General features: G+C 44.6%; 1 protein-coding gene across 1 annotated transcript; it reads left to right on the top strand.

The window, feature by feature from the left end:
- Nucleotides 1-3,153: 3,153 nt before the first annotated feature.
- Nucleotides 3,154-13,809, top strand: LOC139408447 (metal transporter CNNM3-like). The gene is given in 14 exon segments (XM_071152355.1): nucleotides 3,154-3,933; nucleotides 5,270-5,464; nucleotides 5,636-5,775; nucleotides 6,115-6,291; nucleotides 6,436-6,593; nucleotides 6,822-6,874; nucleotides 6,876-6,966; nucleotides 8,346-8,504; nucleotides 10,163-10,332; nucleotides 10,918-11,014; nucleotides 11,951-12,081; nucleotides 12,164-12,293; nucleotides 13,168-13,181; nucleotides 13,401-13,809. Coding segments are annotated over 14 exon segments (2,406 nt in total). The 5' UTR covers nucleotides 3,154-3,201; the 3' UTR covers nucleotides 13,560-13,809.
- Nucleotides 13,810-15,382: the final 1,573 nt, after the last annotated feature.

Raw genomic sequence — 15,382 nt, 5'->3', positions numbered from 1 at the left:
AAAGAACATTTCTCTCTGATTATTTTTTCCCCCCCAGCTGAAGTAGCCTCATGTAGCATTTAGTAACACTGACCGTGAATTGTAATTTGACATGAATGATCAGTCAGAGCACTGTGGTAGCATAGCTAGCTGTTAGCTAGATGTTAGCTGGCTGTTAGCTAGCTGTCTGGGCAGACTAGCATGCCTCCTTCCCCTCTTTTCCTTTCCTAATGTTCTTTCCTCTCTTCCTCCCTTCTTGCCTCTTCTCCGGTCCTTTCTGTACCCACTCCAAGCTTCTATTCTCCCCTCACACCACCACTTCTCCCCTTCTTCCCTTCTCTCTGCCCCCTTCCCTCTCGCCGGTCAAGTAATGTTTAAATTCTTTGACCGCTGATCTAAACAGTCCTATAAGCTTTTTTTAATGTCCAGCTCCTGGTGGGATGGTTGTCCAGCTCCTGGTGGGATGGTTGTCCAGCTCCTGGCGGGATGGTTGGCCAGCTCCTGGCGGGATGGTTGTCCAGCTCCTGGCGGGATGGTTGTCCAGCTCCTGGCGGGATGGTTGTCCAGCTCCTGGCGGGATGGTTGTCCAGCTCCTGGTGGTTGGTTCCTGGCGGGACGGCAGAGCTTAACTGGCAGCCAGGATCGGTTGTGTGGTTGTTAGCTCAGCCCCCGTGTTGTGATTAGACATGGGACCTAGACCAGGAGGTATAAAGATTCCTGGTGCTGTATTCTCAGACCAGAGACCGCTTTTCCACTGTGGGTGGTTGATTCACCGGTGGCTGGTAGAGGTGACGACTTAGGAGACACGAGGGTGCCATACTAGCCTGTCTGCCAACTTATAATGTGGCCATTGTCACGCCAATGACTATATATACTGAACAAAAATATAAACGCAACAGTTTCAAAGATTTTACAGAGTTACAGTTCATATGAGGAAATCAGTCAATTGAAACGCATTCATTAGGCCCTAATCTATGGATTTCACATGACTGGGAATACAGATATTTTTTATTTTATTTTACCTTTATTTAGCCAGGCAAGTCAGTTAAGAACAAATTCTTATTTTCAATGACGGCCTGGGAACAGTGGGTTAACTGCCTGTTCAGGGGCAGAACGACAGATTTGTACCTTGTCAGCTCGGGGGTTTGAACTCGCAACCTTCCGGTTACTAGTCCAACGCTCTAACCACTAGGCTACCCTGCCGCCCCTCTGTTGATCACAGATGCCCAAAGAAAAATGGGCCTCACAATCTCATCACAGTGTTTTTGTGAATTCAAATTGCCATCGATAAAATTCAATTGTGTTCGTTGTCTGTAGCTTATGCCTGTCCATACCATAACCCTACTGGCACCATGGGGGCACTCTGTTCACAACGTTGACATCAGCAAACCGCTCACCCACACGACGCCATACACATGATCTGCGGTTGTGAGGCCGGTTGGGCGTACTGTCAAATTCTCTAAAACAACGTTGGAGGCGGCTTATGGAAGAGAAATTAACATTAAATTCTCTGGCAATAGGTGGACATTCCTGCTGTCACCATGCCAAATGCACACTCCTTCAACTTAAGACATCTGTGGAATTGTTGTGTGACATACTGCTCGCCTGAGAGCCAGACCCCCACTACGGAATAGAATAGAACTCCAAGAAGGATGTTTTTTGTGCAAGACATTAGAATGGATACAATGATTCTTCAGATAGACCCATAAGCACACACTGACCAGTCTGACAGAGACTAGGGGTCTGGCCTCCGGGTTCACACTGATCTCACTCTGTTTTTCTCTCTGCTAGTCTTCCACAAGAAGCCGGTTCTAAATGCTATATTATTTATTACTTGAGGTTAGGGCTTGGAGTGCTTGTGTCCCACAACGACTTTCATGTGTAATGACTGATCAGCAATACTTTCTGTGGTGAGCAATGTGTACTTACTGTTTTATAATAATGAGTCTGTATGGAGTTCTGAAGAAGTCGATACTGGGTTAATAAACCTGAGATATATTTCTCTATGTAAACTCCTGTGTCTCGTGGGCTCTTTTTTGCCACAGTCTGTGTTCTGTTTTTCCCACCTAGACGAGTCAAACATATAGAACAGGTTAAATAAATTCCCACAATGGTAATGTCAACAGTAGGCCACGCCGATTACAAACATTAGTGACTGTTAGATTTACTTGTTGCCAATGCCATGTAACAAAAGGTATCTTTCTTTGTGGTGCGTATAACTTCCCAACAGCATGTAGTTCAGTTTGTCGAAGACAGTTTTTCTTCAGAAAGTTGAAGTCTGCAGGTTGCTACATGAAGATAGGAATTTAACTCTTCCACTGCACGTTTCTGCTGTGTTTCATTGGGGTTATACATAACTACAGTGTTTGGCTCTGTGACAGACCCTTAGTCAACGTGTTTTAACTTGCCCAGTCAGTGTGGTGCTGGGTGTGACTGTTTAGGCTACTTTTGTGGTGATTGTATCCTCCAGGGGATGTCTTTGTTTCAGATGGAGCTGTCTCTCCAGAGTATCATGCATTTGGTCCTAAACTCCTCTGCGATCAGGGTTAGAAGTTGGAGGGAAAGCTGATTCTAAATCTGTGCCAAAAGGAAACTTCTACCTGGAGTTCTGTACTTGGACTCACAGGGATAACTGAGGACAGCAGAAATCTGGATGACTAAATAATGCTTTAACAACATGCAGTTACATCATCTTTAGGCTGCCTACGTGGTCTCTATTATGCCTCAAGGAATATTGATGAAGCCCCTTTAAGTTTTGGTTAGTGCTATCTGGGATCCTTGGGACATCCGTACCCTAAACCTTACCTAACCATTTTAAATGTAAACTTAAATGGGAGTGGGGGGCGGGGTAGGGACGTCCCAAGGAGCCCGGATAGCAAGGACCTTTTTACATTTGGCTGGAAGCTGACTTGTTAAGACTCCCAAACAAATATGGGCGTGGTACAATCCACTTTTTTGATTGGGTGTCATCAGCCATAGAGACTCATTGGTTAATTTTCGAGAAGGCGTTTTAAAAAGAAAAGAGGAATTTACGTCCATTGCGGCTCCAAACGAGAGCAGTGGACGACACGAAGCTTATTCACTTTCTCCCCAAAATGGCGTCGAAAGGGAACCAGTTTCTTTCTGAGCGCTGTGTGGCTCGCAGAGCTACGGTGGGCGGGCAGCTGCGACACTGGCAGACAGTCACATGATTCGCGCAAAGCCCAGCTGCCCAATTCCAATATGGTGGCCAGCTTGGCAGACCTACGGTTCTTGTTGATGATATTATTGCTCTGCTGGAGGATCAGGGACGGCGCCTGCACCCAGCAAGCCCCGTGGGTTCTGGGGCTGCGACTGGAGGACCCAGAAGGCCAGGTGTATATGAAGGAGCGGATCATCTCTGCGCCGCAAGGGGCCAGTTTCAAGCTTCGGCTGTTCGGTTGGGATCTAAATGGGACCTGGCCGTGGGTGGCGTTCGCTGGAACAAGACAGGAGGAGACCGGGGTGGTGGAGGATGCAGCTGACCCGTGCGAGCAAGAGACCCGCCGTGTCTCCGCCGCCTTCCAGGTCACCGGGGAGTTCACAGCGGACGAGGAGTACAGCGGGTTGATAACGGTACAGACGCGGGACAAGAGCAGCATCTCTCCCGCTGCATCCTCCACGGGAGGAGGGGATGATGCCAACCCTACTTACCACCACCTGTGTGTGCTGAAGAACGGAAGCTGGGTTTCGGTGGGACCGGACAGGTTGCAGATCAACAACGACGCAGGTCTCCCGGCAGACTACATCCCTCCGTGGGGTATGGCGGTGCTGATCGTGCTGCTGATCCTGGTGTGCGGGGTACTGAGGAGTGTGAACCTCAGCCTGTTGTGGCTGGACCCCCTGGAGCTCTACGTTTTCCACAGCTGCGGCTCCGAGGAGGACAAACGGGCCGCCAAGCGCCTCGAGCCAATCCGGAGACGAGGCAACTGCCTGGTGGGTCACTACTACTACAACAACTACTACAACTACACAAGGATTAGACCTGGGGTCAGAGACGTGATGTCCATGGGGGATACAGGGGCACATACCTCTTCAGATTTGTCCTGATTATATTAAAAAATATATACGTGTTTTTTTTTTTCCTTCTCTGTAATACTTCTAGCCTTTTAGCAAGTTGGAGTTAGCTAGCCCACATACATTTCCGATCTACCAAACCTCATAACTAGCTACCAAGTAGCAATTTTAGGCTATCCATCAAATTAGAGTAGCTAGATTATCTATTTTAGCTGGCAAGGTTGGTAGACTGAATAAATGTGCTGAATAAAACTCACATTCCTTTCAATCTTTTACCCAGATTTTAGCATATTTTGTTTCTTTAAAAAAGGACAACTCGAGGTATGCTTAGATATGCAGAAAAGAACATTTTTTTCTTAATTGAATTAAAAATAATGATTATGGCTCTAGATTGCAGAACAAATATGTTTCAGATGTTTGAAAAATGCCAAATTCTCAAATTTACGGACAGGGGGGCAGAGTCTCAATACTTTGACCCCTCAGATTTTTAGGTTGCATGATGCCTATGCCTGGGGTCCCAATGTATACCCCTCCTGGATGCTATGCTACTGGGTGTGCAGGATTTTGTTCCATCCCAGCACTAACACACTTGTTTCAAATATTCAGCTCATGTCTGTACCTTAATTTGTTGAAATAGGTATGTTATCAGGGTTAGGTAGGTTACTTTTTAAATATAATCCATAACTGGTTACCTGTCAAAAATTGTAATCAGTCATGTAACTTTTGTATTACCCAAACTCAGTCATGTAATCTGATTACTTTGTAATTTTGGATTACATTTCCTTTAAGAGGCATTAGAAGAAGACAAAAGGGATCCATCAAATGCATTTGATGTGTCATCATAGTAGTCTCTGATTTGGGGTTAGACTCGCTCAGATGGCACAAACTTAAACATGCAGCTTTTTTCAATGCTGAATTTAATGTCATTGTGAAAACATTTGGATGAAAACATGATGTATTTTTTTCACAAACATCCTTTCTGAATTTAAAAGTAATCTGAGAAGAAATCATCTAGTTTTTCAAAAGTATCTAATCTGATTCCAATATTTTTGCTGGAAACGCAACTGATTAAATTTTCTATGTAATCAGTTACTCCCCAACCCTGTGTTAGTGCTAGGTTGGAATAAAAGCCTGCACATCCAAGACTAGAGACCCCTGGCCTACCGTCTTAAATCAAATCAAATAATATTGATGTATGAAGTCACTCTGAAATCCACACTATCTAACTTCACACCATCCCCACTCTCGGTTCTAGGTGTGTTCTCTGCTGTTCCTGTGCGCTCTGGGCCACTCAGTTCTCGGTGTGCTACTCTACAGGGTCCTGGGTTCCATAGCGCCCGCCGTCTTCACCAGTGGGTTCCTCATCTTCCTGGTGTCAGAGCTTGTTCCCCACATAGTGTGTTCCGGCTACGGCTTCCAGCTAGCCCCAGGCTTCACCTGGCTGGCACAGGTCTGTATGGAACCTAACAGAAGGAAAGGGTCATGTTCATTAGGCACCAACCAAAAGATAACAGACTCAAACAGGGAGGGAATACCTGGACCTGTGGCTCCTAGCAACCTCATATATAATTTTTTCTTAACAAGAAGGTAGGATTGAACAGGTTACATCTTCCTCTGCCAGGTGTGTATGGTGCTGACGTGCCCACTGTCGTGCCCGCTGGGCCTGGTGCTGGATCTGGTGTTGAGACGTGACATCAGCACCTGCGGTGTGAGGGAGAGGGCTATGGAGATGATCCGCACCAACGTCAATGATCCCTACAGGTACCTGACACATCGGTATGACCATGTGTGTTATTTCCATGGTTGCCATATACTGCTCTATCACTGATCAATAGGACAACTGTGTCTATGGTGATTCCCATACTGCAATAAACTAAATCTATATCTAGCCCCTGTACCCCACCTGGTCATGAGGACCAACAGGGGCAGGCTTTTGTTCCAGCCCAACATTAACACACCTGATCAGGTTTGCGAGGGCTGAAAAGCTTGCAGGACTGGAGGTGACTGCCCTCTGTCTAGGGTTTAGAGGCTATGAGTTGATATGGGATTGTAAAGTTCTTTGACACAGAGTTAATCGTTTGTCATCATTGTGATTTGCAGTGAGTTTGTGAAGGAGGAGTTTAGCCGTGGTGCACTGCGCAGGAAGACCGTGGAGGACATCCTGACTCCACTGAACGACTGTTTCATGCTGCCGTCCACCGCTGTGCTGGACTTCACCACCATGTCAGAGATCATGCAGAGTGGATACACACGAGTCCCCATCTATGAAGAGGAGAAGTGGGTGGATGGGTCATACAAAAACACACACACACACAGGGACATACACTTAAAGAAACATACACACACATCCTGTCTACGAAGAAGACAGGTGGGTCATTCAAGCACACACACACTAACAGGTATCTAATGTAATTTACCCAGGTCCAACATCGTGGAGATCTTGTTCGTGAAGGACCTGGCTCTGGTCGATCCTGACGACTGTACTCCCATGACGACCATCACCAAGTTCTACAATCACCCACTGCACTTTGTCTTCAATGACACTAAACTGGACGCCATGCTGGAGGAGTTCAAGAAAGGTGTGTGTGTGTGTGTGTGTGTGTGTGTGTGTTAATATGTGTGTGTGTGTATGTGGTGATCGTTTTAGAAATATAGCCACAATATCAAGTCAATTTCTTTACCGTCACTCCTACCCTCCTTGTGGACTAATGTGGAAAAAGTTGTGGTCGGCTTGCGATATGACCACTAAGGTACCCAGCTCTCCTCAACTTTGACCTTTACCCCCTTTCACCCCGCTCTCTCTCCAGGAAACTCTGCCCTGGCCATTGTTCAGAAGGTGAACAACGAGGGGGAGGGGGAATCCCTTCTACGAGGTGCTGGGATTGGTCACCTTGGAGGATGTCATAGAGGAGATCATCAAATCAGAGATCCTGGATGAGTCAGACGGCTACAGTAAGAGAGAGAGCGCGAGAAACTGTGTGTGTGTGTGTGTGTGAGCGTGCGCGCGCATACACGTAGAAATTGCCTTGTTTTTGAAAGAAAATAAACATTTTTTTCCCATTAAAATAACATCAAATTGATCAGAAATACAGTGTAGACCATTAATGTTGTAAATGACTATTGTAGCTGGAAACGGCTGATTTTAATGGAATATCTACATTTATCAGCAACCATCACTCCTGTGTTCCAATGGCATGTTGTGTTAGCTAATCCAAGTTTATAATTTTAAAAGGCTAATTGATCATTAGAAAACAATTTTGCAATTACGTTAGCACAGCTGAAAACTGTTGTTCTGATTTAAAGAAGCAATAAAACTGGCCTTTAGACTAGTTGAATATCTGGAACATCAGCATTTGTGGGTTTGATTACAGGCTCAAAATGGCCAGAAACAAAGAACTTTATTCTGAAACTTGTCAGTCTATTCTTGTTCTGAGAAATTAAGGCTATTCCATGCGAGAAATTGCCAAGAAACTGAAAATCTCGTACAACACTGTGTACTACTCCCTTCACAGAATAGCGCAAACTGTCTCTAACCAGAATAGAAAGGAGTGGGAGGCCCCGGTGCACAACTGAGCAAGAGAACAAGTACATTAGAGTGTCTAGTTTGAGAAACAGACGCCTCACAAGTCCTCAACTGGCAGCTTCATTAAATAGTACCTGCAAAACACCAGTCTCGACGTCAACATTGAAGAGGCGACTCCGGGATTCTGGCCTTCTAGGGCAAAGAAAAAGACATCTCAGACTGTCCAATAAAAATAAAAGATTAAGATCACAGACACTGGACAGAGGAACTCTGCCTAGAAGGCCAGCATCCCGAAGTTGCCTCTTCACTGTTGATGTTGAGACTGGTGTTTTGCGGGTACTATTTAATGAAGCTGCCAGTTGAGGACTTGTGAGGCACCTGTTTCTCAAACTAGACACTAATGTACTTGTCCTCTTGCTCAGTTGTACACCGGGGCCTACACAGCTTTGTAAGTGACCCCAAACCTTTGAACGGTAGTGTGTGTCTGTCTGTCTCTTTGTCTGTCTATCTGCAATGTCTACACTAAATGGTTGGGAAAGAGGATGGAATGTGTATTTTGTAAGGCAATATTGATGGTTAAACATCACTTCTCCTTCTCTCCGGTATTGTCTTTCCTAATCTCATCCTCTTTCATCCCTCTCTTCTAACCCCTGCCCCCTAACACCTCTCCCTGCCCCCTAACACCTCTCCCTGCCCCCTAACACCTCTCCCTGTCCCCTAACACCTCTCCCTGTCCCCTAACACCTCTCCCTGTCCCCTAACACCTCTCCCTGTCCCCTAACACCTACCCCCTCCACCCTATCTGTAGTGGACATGAAGGTGAAGCGTCCCATGGCCCCTCTGGAGATTCCTCTGGAACCTCGCAGTGTCCACCAAGAGTTCTCTCTGTTCAAACTCCCAGAGGGAGAACCCAAGATCCGCACCTCACCTCAGCTACTGCTGGCCACACACCGCTTCCTCTCCAGAGGTGAGGGTGCGCACGCGTGTGCGTAACGCACGGAGACATACAATGATCTCGTGATATTAATGACCTAGGGCTTGTATTTGTGTGTTTATTATATTATAATTAAGTCTATGATTTGATAGAGCAGTCTGACTGAGTGGGGGTAGGCAGCAGCAGGCTCGTAAGCGTTCATTTAAATGTTACTGCTTTTGCCAGCAGCTCTTAGCAATGTTTGATTCACACGCTGTTTATGACTTCAAGCCTATCAACTCCTGAGATTAGCCTGGCAATACTAAAGTGCCTATTAGAACATCCAATAGTCAAAGGTAAATGAAAAACAAATGGTATAAAAGGAAATAGTCGACGGGTCATAATTCCTATAATAACTACAACCCAAAACTTCTTAACTGGGAATATTGAAGACCTGGGAATATTGAACCACCAGCTTTCATATGTTCTTGTGTTCTGAGCAAGGAACTTAAACTTTAGCTTTTTTTTTACATGGCACATATTGCACTTTTACTTTCTTCTCCAACACTGTGTTTTTGCGTTATTTAAACCAAATTGAACATGTATCAAATCAAAAAAAAATTGGTCACAAACACATGGTTAGCAGATGTTAATGCGAGTGTAGCGAAATGCTTGTGCTTCTAGTTCCGACAATGCAGTAATAACCAACGAGTAATCTAACCTAACAATTCCACAACTACTGCCTTATACACACAAGTGTAAAGGGATAAAGAATATGTACATAAAGATATATGAAATAGTGATGGTACAGAACGGCATAGGCAAGATGCAGTAGATGGTATCGAGTACAGTATATACATATGAGATTAGTAATGTAGGGTATGTAAACAAAGTGGAATAGTTTAAAGTGGCTAGTGATACATGTATTACATAAAGATGCAGTAGATGATATAGAGTACAGTATATACATATATTTCATTATTTATTTGAGACTAAATAGATTTTTATGTATGTATTATATTAAGTTAAAATAAGTGTTCATTGTTCATTCAGTATTGTTGTAACTGTCATTATTACAAATTTATATAAAAAGATAGGCCGATTAATTGGTATCTTCTTGTTTTGGTCCTCCAATAATCGATATTGGTATCGGCGTTGAAAAATCATAATCGGTCGACCTCTAACCAGGACAGTAACACTTTATCACCACTAGTAATGGTTACATCACTGTAACAGAAGTTAATGGAAACACACTCGAAGTCTTCATAGTGGAAAATATGCAGGAATGGATATTCAACCTAGATCGTTAATCTGTCTGCATTATAGGACTACACTCTGGATGTGGGTGGGTGTTATTTGACCTTTCTCTGTCCTCTCCAGCTTCTTGACATAGATTGACCTTTAGACGCTGAGGTTTGGACTGAAAATAGAACAGAATGTATACTAGGATAGAATAGTGTAAATAATGACAATAGAAAAGACACGATGTAACGTTTGTTTGACAAACTAGTATGCTTTTGATCAGTGATGAAACCATAGGCCAGGGTTCGCCAACCCTGCTCCTGGATAGTTGCAGGCTTTTGCCCCAGCCCTACACAAATGTATTGGATAACTAAAGCTCCACAGACCTGTGTGTTAGACAGGATGCTTGAACAAAGCAATGATAATCAGTGTGTGTTCTGAAAAGGTGCTGTGTGTGTCTCTCCTTGCAGAGGTAGAGCACTTCAGTCCAGCCCGCGTGTCAGAGAAGGTGTTGTTCCACCTGCTCCGTCACCCCAGTGTCAACCAGGAAGTTCACTTTGACCCCTCCAACCGCCTGAGCCCCGACCATTACCTCTACACACGCAACCACCCTGTAGACTACTTCATACTGCTACTACAGGTCAGTGTGTGTGTGTGACCACTACCTCTACACACGCAACCACCCTGTAGACTACTTCATACTGCTACTACAGGTCTGTGTGTGTGTGTGACCACTACCTCTACACACGCAACCACCCTGTAGACTACTTCATACTGCTACTACAGGTCAGTGTGTGTGTGTGACCACTACCTCTACACACGCAACCACCCTGTAGACTACTTCATACTGCTACTACAGGTCAGTGTGTGTGTGTGACCACTACCTCTACACACGCAACCACCCTGTAGACTACTTCATACTGCTACTACAGGTCTGTGTGTGTGTGTGACCACTACCTCTACACACGCAACCACCCTGTAGACTACTTCATACTGCTACTACAGGTCAGTGTGTGTGTGTGGCCACTACCTCTACACACGCAACCACCCTGTAGACTACTTCATACTGCTACTACAGGTCTGTGTGTGTGTGTGTGACCACTACCTCTACACACGCAACCACCCTGTAGACTACTTCATACTGCTACTACAGGTCAGTGTGTGTGTGTGTGTGTGTGTGTTGGTACATGCACATGTTTTACAGTACTTGACTATGTCCCTGTAGGGGCGTGTGGAGGTTGAAATCGGTAAAGAGGGCTTGAAGTTTGAAAACGGAGCGTTCACATACTACGGTGTGTCTGCACTCACAGCGCCAACCTCAGGTAAGACACAGAACTGCAGCATGCACATGCTTAGATACCTCACTCGTACCATTAACTGGGTCATGCTCATTAGGGCTGTCAATGGAAGATGTTATAAAATGTTTCACAACGTTTCGGTCTGTTTTCCTCTGCTTAGTGCCTATTGAATACATCCCTGTAGGTTATCAGTCCACATCGGCTAGCTAGAGCTTATAGGACAGGAGTCAGCAAAATTGGCCCGTAAGTAATTTTTTTACAAAATAGTTTTTTGTAAAATTCAGCAAGAAATAAGTTTGTTCTCAGTATTCCCACGATTAAAACAAGACTATATTTCCAAAAGTATGTGTTCGGGTTTGGCCCCTTAGTTCCAGTGAAGGGAAGTCTTAATGCTACAGCATACAATGACATTCTAGATGATTCTGTGCTTCCAACTTTGTGGCAACAGTTTGGGGAAGGCCATTTCCTGTTTCAACATAACAATTCCCCCATGCACAAAGCGAGGTCCATACAGAAATATTTTATTGAGATCTGTGTGAAAGAACTTGACTGGCCTGCACAGAACCCTGACCTCAACTTCATCCAACACCTTTGGGATGAATTGGAACGGCGACTGCGAGTCGTCCGCTCCAACAAAAATGTTCCTGTGGCTGAATGAAGTTACCTGCCCCTGTTCTAGGATGAGTTCCAGACTACTAGCCTCATTTACATTTACTCTGTTGTAATTATTTAATTACACAATGCAAAGTTAGTGTCATAATTACTTGATGCTGTATTTGAAGGCAGCACAGTTTGACAGGGAAGCACAAAATGAGCTGACACTGGAGTTCTGTCTCTTGAGTTTCCTGTGAAATTCAGTGCAACACCATCATGGCATAAATTTACTGGCAGTGGCACAACATTTAGCTGACTGCAGCATTTGTGTGTGTGCGTGTTTGATTCACCTGTGTGTGTGTCCAGTGCACCAGTCTCCAGTTTCGACCCAGCGTCGTCCTCCCAGGGATCCATTTGAGATGGGAGACGCCACCAGCCCGTCCAGCTACTGTCCTGACTACACCGTCCACGCCCTCACTGATCTGCAGCTCATACGGGTCTGTGTGTGTGTGTGTGTGTGTGTGTGTGTGTTTGTCTTTCTCCGTGCGTGTCAGACTAACAGTACAGTCCCTCTGCCAGGTGACTCGGATGCAGTACCTGAATGCTTTGATGGCGTCGCGTGTTGGCCAGAGCCCAGAATCTCCTGAGATCAAGATCCTGCCTAACAGTCAGACCAAGCTGCTCAACGAGAGGAACACTGTCACACAAGGTAGGAGTAACACACACTGTACACACTGTATACACACATCCTTATACTAACACCATGGGCTAGAATGAAGAGAAACTGAAGATGACAGTATAATAACAATTGTTACTTCTCTCCATAATGTATAAGCTGTACTCCCTTTAGGTGAACTAAGACTTCTCTTCTTCTCTCTTTTTTCTCTTATTTTTCTTCCCTTTCTCCTCCTCTCCTCTGTCTCCTCCTTTCCCTGACTCCTCCTCCTCCCGTCTCCTCCTCTCCCCTGTCGTCTCCTCTCCTCCGGCCACTCCAGAGTTCCCTGTAAACTTTTCCTTTTTTGACACCATTGAGAACTACTGTTAGTGTTTTCTGTGTGCATGAGGTAAACAAAACACAGTCTCCTCAGTGGCATGACAACTACAACACACACACACACACACACACACTAAAAGGACATCAAGGCATTGAGAGAATTTAATTTTCAGTCAGTCACAAAGCACCTGAGAGTCATTTAGGGCTTTATTCAGACATGTGAACTGAAGTCTTCTATTGACATCACTGGATGGTTTAGGTGAAAGTTAAGTCTGAATATGGCCTTTAGAAAGGTTAGTCTCTTTGCCAGATCCTTCACAGACACTGGGATAAAGCTTTGTGTGGAATGTACCCAGTTAGAGGGGTTCTTTTAGACTGTTTCTTCTCTAAATACTTAGTGCCATTTATTTGTATCTTACAGATAGTGAGATGCAATCAGGTCAGGTTGTGTGTGTGTGTGTTTGAAAAGCTTGTGTCTGTTTCCTTGTTCTATCTCGTCGCATCTTTCTGTCCTTTTCTGGCTGCCCCATCTCATCCCTCTCTACTGGGTATGTATGCTGATTTTCTCCATCTCCTTCTGTGTGTACAGGACACCCACAGGAGGTAAAGACTGCATGTCTGTTGACAAAAAGAAACAAGCACCAAAATGTGTCCATTGCATTGAATGTCAATGTCAAAGAGCATATTGTGATGTCACAGGGTGGCATTGTGATGTCATAGTGGCCTGCATTGTAACCTACTAATCGGTGGCATTATGTCATTGTGTGATGTCATCTCCCCACTCATGGCCTCCCCCTCTCTCTCATTGGCTGGGTTCCACAGGTGGCAGTAAATCCCAGGAAAGTTCAACGGAAGAGGAGGCTCATGGGTAATGAAGTTCTCTCTGTCAGAACTATGTGTTACTCAGACAACCAACAAGGAGGCTTTTTAAAAAAGATCTATATTTTTATCAGTGAATCTCTTATCTCTGGAATGCAGTGATTGGACCTGGCTGGAGTGAGCATCTGTGTGAGTGGTGTGTGTGGCTACTGCACTATCCTCAGCCGTTTTCCTCATTCATTGTACGTTTCACATTCATGCCAATCGTGTGTGTGTGTGTGTGTGCACCTCTCCTCCCTGTTGTAAATTAGCCTCCTTTGCCTAAAAGTTACATTGCCTGTTCCTTCATTATTAGCCTATCTGTGTGCCAAAGCAACTCACGTCAACCCCCTGTGTGTGTTGTCACAACCCGTCCATCCAAGCATTAGACACAGGTTGGTCAAAAAAAGCCCTTTTCACAGAAATGTGTACACCGCTTTTGGTGATTTGCTTTAGTTGTTTGATTATACGTCCATATTTGATTTGATACACTCCCATTAGGTCTAGATAGACAAATATGTGGAAGGCCTGTATACAGTATATCAGGAGACCTACGGGATGATTGGAACTGTTTTCTCTAGTTAAAGGGCTACATCACCCAACAGTAAAGAAACAAATATGTATTTGAAAATGTTCATACTATCCCTTTAAGAGAGCTGTTGCAACGCTTGTGTCCATTCCTTTGCACAGTCAATGTTTAGCTTCAGGTCTGAGCTGTGGTGTGTGTGTGTGTGTGTGTGTGTGTGTGTGTGTGCGTGTGTGTGTGTGTGTGTGCGTGTGCGTGTGTGCGTGCATGCCCTCTCCCATTTGACCTCTCTTACGGCGTGCCAACTCTGACCCAGTCTGCTTTCATGCATTCCTTTTGTTTGGCCAAGTTGCCATAGAGACAATCACAATCCCCTTTATTCACTCAGTATATTTACCCAGACACCATACAGAATAGATAAAACAGACACAAGTCCACATAAACACCATACAGAATAGACAATGTGTTTGTGTCTGTCACATCTAAAGCACCTTGTTGATTTTCTCATCCTTGATAGCCGAGTAGGTTGAGTTCCATTAACATTCCACACACACACAGAAGTTGTGTGTGTGTGTGTGAGACTCTTTCAGGAAACTCAATTTTCCATGTTGCAGTGTAACTACCCATGTGTGCAGGGAATACATATGTTACCCACTGCCCTGTGGAGACAGGAAACGCCTAGATAAAGGCCTGGTCCAGAATCAACCCCTTGGTCCTTCCCCTCACACCTTCCCCTGGCCCCTAGTTGTCTACCCTTTGCTCCTAGGCCCTAGCCCTTAGTGTAAACAGATCTGATGAAAAGGTGATGGCAGCACCCATCTGGTTCCTTCAGATCTGCTAACATAGAGGTTTGGAATGGAGATTGGAGTCTTTGGCGTGGACCAGAGACTCTACCAGGGTTATATTCATTAGTGCACACTGTAGCAAAATGTTTTGAAACGGAAAACAAAAATAAATTGGACAAGTATTGTCCTTATTGGACAAGTCTAGGTAGTCCCTCCCTGTTTCAGTACGTTTTCTTCCGTTTGGTGCTTAATGAATACGACCCATGTTTCCCAGCAACCATGATAGGGGTTGGCTATTTTGGCGGCCATCTTGGTTACCTCAGTCGTTCTCCACCCCATAAAGTGTTTTTTAGTTGATCTAATTACAGACATACACTAATTAATGACATGCTAAGACAAGGCATTAACTATGTGATTCAAAGTAAACATTCTCCAGCTGTTTTAACAATATTGTACTGTTGGTTATGTTTCAAGTCCATTTATATTCTATTAACAGACTATGTATATTGTAAAAAAGGTCATCATTACTTATGCTACTTATATTGTTTGGGAGAAATGTTGGGTTTTTTGATGGGGGTAAAAAACTGTATATTAATATATATATATGCTTATCTAGAGAGAATATGAATCAATGA

This window comes from Oncorhynchus clarkii, chromosome 5 (assembly GCF_045791955.1).
Source record: "Oncorhynchus clarkii lewisi isolate Uvic-CL-2024 chromosome 5, UVic_Ocla_1.0, whole genome shotgun sequence".
In the NCBI taxonomy this organism is placed as follows: Eukaryota; Metazoa; Chordata; class Actinopteri; order Salmoniformes; family Salmonidae; genus Oncorhynchus; species Oncorhynchus clarkii.
Note: the sequence above shows the minus strand (reverse complement) of the source record. Positions and strands in the feature narration are given on the sequence as shown.